The 11,709-nt window shown below is 39.9% G+C and overlaps 2 protein-coding genes across 7 annotated transcripts; one reads left to right on the top strand and one right to left on the bottom strand.

Moving 5' to 3' along the window:
• Nucleotides 1–520: 520 nt before the first annotated feature.
• znf367 (zinc finger protein 367) lies at nt 521–6,455 on the top strand. The gene is made up of 5 exons (XM_056592285.1): nt 521–1,157; nt 2,319–2,469; nt 2,750–2,869; nt 3,141–3,279; nt 3,706–6,455. The coding sequence occupies exons 1-5, from the start codon at nt 879–881 to the stop codon at nt 3,953–3,955; spliced, it is 939 nt and encodes a 312-aa protein (XP_056448260.1). The 5' UTR covers nt 521–878; the 3' UTR covers nt 3,956–6,455.
• Nucleotides 4,036–11,046, bottom strand: slc35d2 (solute carrier family 35 member D2). 6 transcript variants are annotated; one of them, XM_056592278.1, is made up of 12 exons: nt 10,814–11,046; nt 10,687–10,720; nt 10,508–10,594; nt 10,333–10,400; nt 10,171–10,242; nt 9,876–9,944; nt 9,044–9,146; nt 8,107–8,199; nt 7,857–7,924; nt 6,320–6,398; nt 6,145–6,227; nt 5,329–5,927 (listed from the first exon to the last, which is right to left on the bottom strand). In XM_056592278.1, exons 1-12 carry the CDS (start codon nt 10,927–10,929, stop codon nt 5,798–5,800), a joined length of 1,002 nt encoding a protein of 333 aa, XP_056448253.1. In that variant the 5' UTR covers nt 10,930–11,046; the 3' UTR covers nt 5,329–5,797. The 6 variants fall into 6 exon arrangements, with proteins under 6 accessions (XP_056448258.1, XP_056448253.1, XP_056448255.1 ...); XM_056592280.1 differs by having other exon boundaries at nt 10,687–10,899; XM_056592281.1 differs by lacking the exon at nt 5,329–5,927 and having other exon boundaries at nt 6,320–6,375.
• Between the last annotated feature and the right edge of the window lie 663 nt (nt 11,047–11,709).

Raw genomic sequence — 11,709 nt, 5'->3', positions numbered from 1 at the left:
CACATCATGTCGAATGTATTCAAATATGATATTTCAAATGTATAAAATGGTTTGTAAAATATTACATATTCATGTCATATTCATATGAAATTAACACAATCAGCTATTCCACAAAACATTAAATATCAAAAATCACTTAAGCCCTTGTCGACTCTGTCACACACAGTGCACCCTTTGTCTCAGCATCTTTCCTGGCAACATTGCATAACTTTGGCGCCACTGAGTCAGTGTTTCCTTACCCTTTAAATCGACCCAAAATGTAATAACATAAACAGACGTTTCAGCGCGGGAAAGGACATCTGCTCTAGGAAAGTAAAGTTACCCGCCCTTTCTTTTCATTGGCGACATGGCTGCAAGACATACGCGCTATTGGACAGTGCACGAAGGCGCGTAACGAATGTTCAAAGCTCAAGCTCTTGGGCGGAACGCATCCACCAATCACGACATCCAGTGCGTTTCGGCGCATGTCATTGGCTGCAATCCGCTCCGGTGGGCTTGCTTGTTCTCCTACTGCTCCTGTAATAGGTTATTTCCGACACATGTGGCACCATCCCGTTAACGGATTTGTCGGTGAACTACAACTAGTCAGGCGCGATTTGCAACGCGGGACACAGACATTTCCGAGGATTCACATACTTCATGCAGCCGCCTCGAGAGTAGAAATATCGAGGTATAGTTTCGTATATTCATATGTTTCATAGCAGTTAAGTGGAACTGCTTGCTATTCTGCTGCGTTGGAAATGACCGGGTTATTTACTCCCGGCTGAAATACATACTTTGCGTTTGGGACCATATGTGTTGCAGCTCGACTTTTGAGCGGGTTTTTGCCATTCAGTTGACACTTCGATTTTAAGGAGTTTTTTTCCTATACACCAGCGATGGCAGAGAATAAGCACCCGCACGTTGTTTTTTGCAACGACTCACCTAAAAGAGTTTTGGTGTCCGTCATCAAGACCACCCCGATCAAGCCCAGGCAGACAGAGGCCCTGATGCCGACAAGTCCTGGATTCAGCGACTTCATGGTCTACCCCTGGAAGTGGGGAGAAAATGCCCACAATGTATCGCTTAGCCCTGGATCAATGAATGGAGCTTCGTCCCCAACTGGTACTACAACAGCCAGTGAAGCTGACCTTACGTCCTCTCCCGACCAGATGAAGGTACGTCCTTACAACCATAACTCTCTTATTTCAGAACTCTACGCATTTGTTTGTAATATTCCACATCAAGTAGTGATGCATGTGTCCATTCAGAGTTAAATGCGTTGACATCACAAAAATACCCAGAGTACTACTAATAAGTAATGTAATACCTATTAGCCTACTGTATAATAACTATTGGATAATAGGGCTGAATACTTTATGCTCTATGTAATACATACTACAGCCTAAATGGTATACATGTATTCAACATCATATATCAACCTGGCAGTTTCAAACATCTATACATAAGCAAATGTATGCATGAAGTTCATTTTTACAAGGTGTCTTTAAAGATCAGCGCCCGCGCAATTGGGTGTGTCTGGATTTTAAACCCCACATACTTCCTGGTCGGCAGCAGCTGCTCATATGTGACGTCTGGTTCGCGCGCCAAAATATGACCGGAAATGCAGAACTCATGTAGACATGTGTTCCTCTGTAATGTTGCACATCATGTAATGTGTCGTGCACTATTCACCACTGAAGCCCAGTGTATGACATTATTGACACGTTTAGATATTGATCCAATATAATATGCATAATGTATTAGTAATTAGGTTGCCTATAAGCCCTATAATACATTGCTTTAGCAACGCCGTTATCTGGCAGTTCAATAATAAAATAATAAACTGATTCCCAATAATTCATAAAAAGTGAGATTATCTGTCAATATGTAAATAGCATTCATTTATCACTGGCAGCACAAAGACACATTGTTTCCCTTCTACTGTTCATCTTCTCTTATCGGAAGACATGCAAGTTGAATGATTATAAACTAGTAGTAAAACAATAGCAATAAAGTTCGAAGACATGTTTGATCATCATAAAATCTTCCCAAGAACTAGTGTTATAATATCAACAACCATCGTCCCGTTCATGTACGGGACGATAGTGTGTATGTGCTACGATCATAAAACTAGAGTTAAAATAACATCACTGTCGTCTTATTTCAAGTACGGCTTCAATCATACAACCAGACCTGGAACAACATACCGATGGTTCTATTTCATGAGGGCTACGGCTACAGTGATAGAACTAGAGTCATAATATCATAACCATTTATCTTTTAAATGTGTCATGGAACTAGACCTTTAATAACACAAGTGATTCCTTCCCTCCCAGGATGGTATCCGGCGCGGCAGGCCACGTGCCGACACGGTCCAGGAGCTGATCACCGAGGGGGAGACCTCCTCCAGCCATATCCGCTGTAACATCTGCAACCGGGTTTTCCCCAGGGAAAAGTCCCTGCAGGCCCACAAGAGAACACACACAGGTGAGCAGCGTGGGAGCTCTTTTGGGATTTGCATGATTATTTGCATTCAAGGTGTACGTTCCGAGTTTGATTCTGCCCCACCCATTGAGCTGATGGCGGTGGAGACGTAGGACTCCGCTGAACTACATTCCCAATTGACAAGTTAATAAGAGAGAAGCATTTAACGAAATAACAGTTGAGTGTAGATAGTTATTGGGTTTTCTTCAGTACTACAGGGAAGCCTGTTGAAGCTATTTTAAAGTTCAGAATGTATCCACTGAAGACCTGTTTGTTTCCTCAGGTGAGAGGCCATACCTGTGTGATTACCCCAACTGTGGGAAGGCGTTTGTCCAGAGTGGTCAGCTGAAGACCCACCAGCGACTGCATACGGGCGAGAAGCCGTTTGCCTGTTCAGAGAAAGGTTAGCCTGCTGGATCCATGGCCGTGCCATCACACCTCAGAATTCCTAATAGGAGATAGATTTATGCACAACGCATTTATTTATTTACTGCTAGGTTTAGCTTTTATAAAACTACATACAGGATTACTATGTGTATATAGTTATTATAACCATCTTTAAGTAAAGCATTGTCAGTCATATCATATTTCACATGTGATTGAAACATACATGCTATAGATTTGAATTTGAATTAATATCCTAGCATTAATATGAATAATATTTCCTTTGCCAGGATGTGGAAATCGTTTTACACACGCCAACCGCCACTGCCCTAAGCACCCTTTCAGCCGGCTGAAGAGAGAGGAGGCGAAGGACTGCCTGGGCAAGGGTCAGTCCGTAGACAACAAGGCTGTGGCAGAGTGGCTGGCCAAGTGAGTCCAACTCCTATTGCTGTTCATACTGCTAGTCAGTATAGTGCTGCGTCTAATACACCGCAGGAAATCCTTGATGGGGAAAGTTTTCTTGGAATTAGGCTAAAATTCAGCATTTCTGGTAATGGAAAAAAGGAAACAGCTTCCACTGTTGATTGAGTTCAAACTCTCGGGTTACATGCATTGATTAACATTACAGGCTGTATTGCAAAAGAAAAGTCAGGGGGGTTCAAAGGGTATTTCTGCCATTGATAACCAAATCCACATGTTAGTGCCTGTTTCTTGGCAGTGGGTCATAGCTTTGCAAGGCCACCACTAGATGGCGTCGGTGTTACCTTCCCTCCCTGAAGCGTAGCGGTTGGAAAGGGAACGACATGAATGCACATCCACTAACCTGGTCCGCTCTGCTCCTTCGATGGGTTGCAGGTACTGGCGGACCCGCGAGCAGCGAGCCCACACCGGGTCCCCCGGGGGCCCCAAGGGGAAGGGCCAGGCCGCCGAGGACCAGGAGCAGCAGGACCCCATGGAATTTGGCGACTCCGACGAGGAGGAAATGGCGGAGGAGGAGAAGCCCGGAGGTCACGGAGGAGCCGCCAAGCGTTGTCTCCAGGAGCAACGCGAGCGCCTCCACGGCGCACTCGCTCTCATTGAGCTGGCCAACAACCTCTCGGCATGAGCGCTCACCTGGGCGTCTCTCTCTCGCTCGACCCGGGCCCCCGTCTCCCGTCCCCGTCCCCCCTCCCGGTCCTCTCCCGTAGTCCCGTTCTGCCTTCCTGTATAGTAGGTGCAGTAGGAACCGCCGACGTGCCAGTACAGGTCTTCTATGTTGGGTCAAAGCAGACGTGGGGGGGGGAGGGAAAGAAGAAGAAGTGAACAGGCCTCTTTTATAGTCTGTCTGAATAGACGATCACGTTTCTCCTCATTCTCGGCACAACACCAGGAGGAAACAAGCTAAAGCACCTTATTCAGCTTTGATTTTCTATTATTTTTAAGATAATTTTAGGCTGCTATGATTGTAGGTTTGATGATATGAAGAATGTTTTTGTCTTCTGACCTCTCTAAAAGGGAAAGAGGGAGTACAATTATGTTTTTGTTTTGTTTGCACTTTGGTAACGAGTTATTTTTTATAAGTATATTGTGTTTGTTAGGCGGGTGTGTGTGTCTGCGTGTGTGTATGCTTTAAGGTCAGATGGACAGAACGGTAATAGGGTGTGGTCAGATAAAAGATTTTGCAGTTATATCCTTAATCTTTATCCAAAACTTTGTCAAATGGCTTCTGGATCTGCCTCGTTCATCTCCAGCATTGAGGATACAGTGCTGCTGCTACTGATGACGTTGAGTGTGTGTGTGTATATATTTATATATAACAAGGAAGAGTTTTGTACCTTGGTTTGCAGCATCATTGTTTTCTCTTCAAGAAATAACCGGTGTGGGGCGGATGAATGATTGCTGATCATGAGCAAATTAAGACTTAAAGCAGCCATTGTTTGTGAATGAGAGGATAACATTTCAAGCCTTATCAAAAGCTCTTACCAGGTAGATTTTCAAATGTTAAAGAAAACTACATTTTTTGAAATGTTATATCACCTCGACAACTGCAACTTAAGAAATTCTAATATATATAGATGACCTTAGCACTGAGACCAGGTGGTCTGTAAAAAAAAATAAAAAAATTCTATAAACCATTTGGAGAGTTGCAAGTCATGCAATCTATGGATCAAGCTTGAAATGAAACACATTTGGCTAATCATCAGGCAAGTCGTGACAAATAACATTTGTCATAAACCGATTTGTGGAGCACTCTGGTGTTTTGAGACTTGTGAACAAAACTACATTTTCTGGCACTGTATGAGGCCTCATAATTGGCCAAGTATTCTAGTAGTGTTTTCTTCTTGATCATTCAAATTCAATCATTTTCAAACATATTTGATTATGAACACAAGTCCCGAATATTTTGATTTGATCAAATTAAATTGAATAGTTGATAATCAAAACACCTAATAATTACTATTACTCAAAATGTTTTATACGATGGAATTATTCTAACCTATAGATTATTATGTTGTGTGAGGAACCTGGCATATGATATATACATGTATATATACATGTATATATATATATACACACCATGTTAGAAAATAGAGTGTACACAATATAAAGAGCTCTAAAGTTGACACTTAGAACATTATTAACATCGGGTTTTTCCTTTCTGAATGTATCATTAACATTTGTACATGTTTGGCATATGAAGAGAGTGAAACTGCTTGCTTGGTAGAAATGTTGTAACACGAAGCAAAACTTCTAACAAGCTGTCCACACTGTTTGTGCAAGGTCTTCAATAAACAAAGAAGTCATATGACTTTGTCTCAGAAGAAAAGTAATTTTCAATGATTGATAGTGGAAAATATGTTTAAAATGGGGAATGACATAAAGAAAGATTTATGTAAATTGTTTATTTTATAAAATAAATAACAAACAGGAAAGTCTTATATTTTCTTCCATTGAGCACAGTGGAAGGTTATTTATCCCCTACTTTGGAAGACAACATCAAAGTATCTTCAAGGAGAATGCTCTGCTGTTTTTCTGGATCTTCGGTCTGCGCTGTCTTGTAGAAGGTAAAGTAGGAATACACCAGTCCGCCCGACATACTATAGGCAAAAGAGAAACTTGTATACAGGACTTCAAATGTGAACAAAGCTTTTACATTTTGTTTAGTAAAAAACTGAACAATTCAACCACTATCTTATAATTGAGAGAAAAAAAACTCCATTGTGCACCATGTGGACCTTTTGAAGCTGGGAGATAGTGTTTTTGATCTTAGTTTGAGTAAAGTATTAACTGGAATTGAAAAAATAAGAGTTATACCATATACTTAGACCCAGGAAGTTTGGCCAGGAGAACAGGTAGTCACCACCGACGAACATTCCAATGTAGGCTACTGCAACATTCTGAGGAGACATTTAACATGTATGTTCATCCAACTTTTTGAATACGGCTTGATGTGACTTGTAGATAGGCTACTATGTTTATTTTATCATACCTTTATTGCTCCCACTACTGTTGTAGTAAGCGCTGAGTTATAGTGGCTGCAGAGAACTATGGAATACATAAGAACAAAGCTGGGGGAGCAGGTATTAAAACACGCATTATTTAACACAGAGAAGAGTACATGCATTACTTTTGATGATAATTGTAGCAAGCAGTTGTTTTATCAACAGATTATTTTCAAAACAAGTGTAATCAAATATAGGGGATATCTGCATGCACATTTTAAGAGAAAAAGTACAAAATCCCCACTGTAATCATGTAATGGTGTTTTTCTATTACAGTTTTTCTCAATTGCTTTGGTACATTTCTCAGATCAGATTTGAAATTCTCAAAACTACCTGTTCAGTCTTCACATCATTGTGTCACTTGTGCACATTAAAAAAGCAGTTTCTCATTTCTTTGAACAAGTTGCAAATCCTTTGGTGCATTCATTCAAATGATTATGTACGATTCTCTGCTCTTTCCTACATTATCAATTGCTCATGTCATGTTGATCAAAATGTATTGTAATGGGTCTCTATTGAATAGTCTAAACCCCCACAACAATTAGGCCTTGGTTCATTGCATAAGTAATTACATGCAAAATGGTTGAACAAGTTGTCATAATATGTCAGCCATATTTCTATACATTTCCATTAGACTTTTTTTTTTAAAAATCTGACCTGAATTGGTAAATTGCTACCAGGTGATTCTTGACTTTCTCTAAAGAAGGGAAATGTGTGAAGCGTTAGATCAACCAACGATCAACCAGTTTACTGAAATAGCTCAAAGGTGCATCTCGTGAACCATGAACTGACAAGTATATACATATAGTTGGAGCACAGCACAATGTTACGTTGTCTGACAATGGAAGGACAAGGAATTGGAAGGGGTCAACAGCCAGAGAGAAGAAGAAGAGGAAGAGGAGTGAGGCTGCTTGAGAATGAGAATTTGTGGCCCAACAGACAGGAACGTCAGGAGATGTAGGAAGACACTGTAATTCCTACAGCAATGAATGTACAGTTTACCCTAAGGGGATTGTCCTATGTTCACATTTCTAGCAATGACATATTCGGTCAACAAATTACAGTACAAACAGTTAAAGCATAAATGTGAATCTTGTCCAGTCTCTTGCAATCAATCTCCCCCATACACTAAGGTGTAACTTACAATTTACAGTAATTGTCTTCAAAACTTTAGCCATAGTTTACATCAGAACATCCCTCCAAAGTACACTGTTAATTCACAACATGACTGAGCAATTTGACTGTCTTTTCCGTACACAATGACACAAGGACTTGTCATTCTGATGGCACTGACATGTTCCTTGACACAGATATTTACTTTTGAGAGATGAACTAAGGATTAGTGGCTTATGCACTGGCTTTTGCAGGTAATCCATGGTGTTTGGCTATTTGTACGAATTGTTTTGAGAAATGCATTTACTGTTTTGCAAATGTTGAGGATGATTCGACAAAGGTACCAAAGCGACTGAGAAAAACTGTAACCGCATAGACATTGTACAGAAAAAAAAAAAATCATGAGCGTACCCCATTATGCAGGTCAGAAGGAAACAAATAGTGAAAGTGGGGTTCCCCCAATTTTCAAAGGCTATTGCCTGTTGAACCAATTTAAGAATTATTAATTGTTATTAATAAATCACTTTTCAAGTGAATAAACAAACTGTAAAGTAGATACAACCAGAAAAATCATGATCACTATTAATCACATAATCATATAATCACTATTCAGTTAATTGATGGGTCTTTGATAGGGATTCACAGTGATGTCAATTTTTACCTTGTTTAAATCCCCTGTTAGAACACTTGCCAAGATTGTAGGGATGACGATGATCACCGCATTGTAATACAACACACCGTATTTCCCAAGACCCTTTGAAGTGGAAAATAGACACATAGAAAATGCTTACAATAAAATGTAATTTTTGAAAATAACGTTCTCTTATTGCATGATGTACCTAATTGTAGTGAAATGTGCATTGGAATCTATGGGACCTTGGCTATTGTATTATTGAAAAGGTCCATACTAAGCACAACTCCCATCACATAGACTTACATTTCTTAACTTTAACAGGGTGTGTTAAATAGCATAATAAAACCCCAAAATGTAATTATATATATATATATATATATATATATATATATATATATATAGCAAAGAGGGGTACTAACACCCACTAAGACCCACACGTTTTGTGTGAGGGGAAGGGATTTGGCAGGGATTTGCCCACCAAAATTTTAAACTGCCATCCCCCAGAACCAAAGAACAAGGTAGAACATTTAGAAAAGTCACAGCGAATAGATAGCATGGCTGATTCAAAGCCCATTACTCATTTTGAAAATGCCCTCCCCCTGTCCCCAAACGATAACACAAAGAACCAACAAATAACTGAAACATTTCTAGATTCAGCTATGATAAACGGGCCTAACAAGAAATTATTTTTCTCTTGCTGTTCATACTATTTTGCTGCCTGGTTGCACGGCAAGTGTTTATGTTTAACCCTTAGTCAAAATCTATCCATCTCTCGCTTGTGCTCTCTTACTGCCATCCACTACCATTATGCACCGTTTCCCTCAATCAAATTCCACCCCTTAACCCTCCGATCTACGTGGCTCATCTACAAGCACAGATTCACCATCCCCGCAACCCCCACCCACCCCCCCAAGCAGAGCAGGGTGGTTTCGGACCTGAATAGAAGGGCTAAACAGAAGCTTACATCGCTGCCCAGCTTCTTCTTGGTGTACACATTGTTGGCAGCTGTGAAGAAGTCATTGAGGAGGATGAAGGTGTAGGCCTCTATATCGAAGGCCAGGTCAGAGCTACATGGAAAACATAGAAGATTTACGTTTGATGGAGTTGAAATAACAACACTTTTGAGTTATTAATATTGGGCAGCAGGAAAAGTGGAGTGGCAATAGGGTGAACAACTCCAAGCCCAAATGTGAGCGGGTTCCATTCGCAATGTCCATAGCCTAACTAGGCATCTTTGAGCAAGATGGCCTCACCGGTTCATTAATGAAATGTATCTGATGCCAAGTCACTTTGGATGAACGTCAGCTAAAGGACAAAATAGTAATTAATAGTAATAATAACATCCAGCATGGCTCATTATACCTGGGTGTCACTTTCTACCAAATAAATAATACATTAGGCCTATCTGACCCAGTCTTAGCTACAATAGATGATATTCATATTGCATACACAGAGCTGTAAGATGCAAATATCCACATACTGATGAGAAAGATTGCTATCATACAAAATAACCATAAACACACTCTCTAGTTAAGTAGTAATACATGTAAATGTGGGCTGTATGTGGTGGCTTGTTTCCACTGTCACACTGACGGAAGTATGGCAGTTGCTCTGCCACATTTAAACTCAGTCACACAAGACACAGGTAGGAGTTGCCAACCAAAGTGTGCTGGGAGACTTGGCCAAATTCTATGGCCAGAGCAGGTGATGAATTCTGCAATGTCAGCGCTTATTGGGTTAGTTTATTGAGTTAATTGATCATTCCAGTTGAGCATCCATGCTATCATAACACACACCTGGCAGCAATCAAGGTACCGACAACTATAGCCACCACACTGTAGACCAGGTTCTGAGAAAAGGTTTTTCTGAAAGACATAAAACAACAAACTTTCACTGGAAATGAAAGCCGATGCAGAACAACACCATTACCCCCTCAAAGTCTCACTACTTCCCAGAACATTTCTCTTCATTGTTCAAGTAGCCGTTTCAATCCAAAATGACATATTCTTATCGACCTGCTCTCCATTGTTACTCTTTGTCTTTGAATAAAACAGGATGAAATCAATTGAACATTTATTGAAGAATACACACCTTAATACAAACACTTCCATTATCATCGTTATTAAGATGGTGAATTTTCGTAACACTGTAAACATGGGTAAGCTGTAAAGAAAACAAGAGATTTGTAAACATGGGACAAAAATACAACACAAACCAAGCAAGATTTTTGAACAGAAGACAAGGATGTCAAACCTTAATTTTTTTGTGCTTGCGAGTCCTGTTATGTGGTTTCCAACATACAGTAAAGGGAGAGGGAAAATCTATCACCAAAATTAATCAAAAGTTAGTATTTCAGCAAAATACAACTTTAACAGTCCTTTAATTTGAAATATAGCATATCTACTTCTGATAAATAAAGATATCTCACTTTAATAAAAACACTTCGGTCAAATTCCTGAAAATGAACAGTTTGGTTCATTTTTGCAGCATACAGGATTACAATAGTGGTGATCATCTAGGAGGATTACATGAGTTATTACAATGACCATCATTCAGCCAGTGGATAGGAATAAAAAAGCCAACCAAATAGACCCATAGGCTACATACCTGACCAATTGCAAGACAGATGTATGAAGGAAATCTAGAAAGTGCGTGCAATTAAATAAACATTTGATGTCACAAAAGGTTATATATCAACAAATGCCACAATAATTTGCATTAACGCGCCACCTACCTGAAGTTCGTGAGAACAATTTTGTTTACTACTGTGATCAAAAACGAACTACAAGCGTAAAACGCGGCAGATGACATTTTAAGGAGTGCAGAATGCTCCGTTTCGAAAGCGGCCATATTCGACGTTATGCCATATACAAAGACCTGACCGCTTGGTTCACTTATGTGGTGTGTAGTATTTGTTTCCCCCTGACTTCCTGGTAGTGCAATGCTGGACTTTCCAGTATCTTCAAGATCCTTTGCTCTGGGCGGTGCTTAGATGCATGTGTGTAGTGTGTGTAGGGTGTGTAGTGCGTGTGTGCGTGTGTCTGTGAGGGGCGGATATTTGAGCATGAACCGCTGATACATATCCACTAGAGTGCTATTGCATTTAATTTAATGTAATAATTACATATAATGAGTGCTGCATGCAGCGCTCAACTATTGTTCTTCATAAGTTTTATTCTTCCTTTCTTTCTTTCTTTCTTTCTTTATTATACTCTTATTATCGCCTTCCTACATTTTTCACCTAGAGACTCCATTCACATTTTAAGTTCAGAATAGCTTGGAATCGCGCGCTTCTTTTCATATTTTTTTAAATATTTAATTCTTTTTAAGATATTCTACTTTTAAAATATTATCAATTTTCAAACGTTTATCTTCGTTCAAACCATTTAACAAATCTGCACACTTGTATCTTCAATAATATCCAAACGTAATTTCGATATAATATAAACTTTATTCAGAATGACAGGCTTCGTTTTCAGTTGGTCTCTGTACATTGACGCTGAAGCGTGATGACGTTCAGCAGTGTTGCCAGATTGGGCTGTTTTTCCCGCCAGATTGAGCTACTTTTGGAGGACGTTCAGGCAGTGTTGCCAGATTGGGCGGTTTCGGCTCGCTGTTCCCTTAAACACA

This window comes from Gadus chalcogrammus, chromosome 6, assembly GCF_026213295.1.
Source record: "Gadus chalcogrammus isolate NIFS_2021 chromosome 6, NIFS_Gcha_1.0, whole genome shotgun sequence".
In the NCBI taxonomy this organism is placed as follows: Eukaryota; Metazoa; Chordata; class Actinopteri; order Gadiformes; family Gadidae; genus Gadus; species Gadus chalcogrammus.
This window is presented reverse-complemented; position numbering and strand designations above follow the sequence as displayed.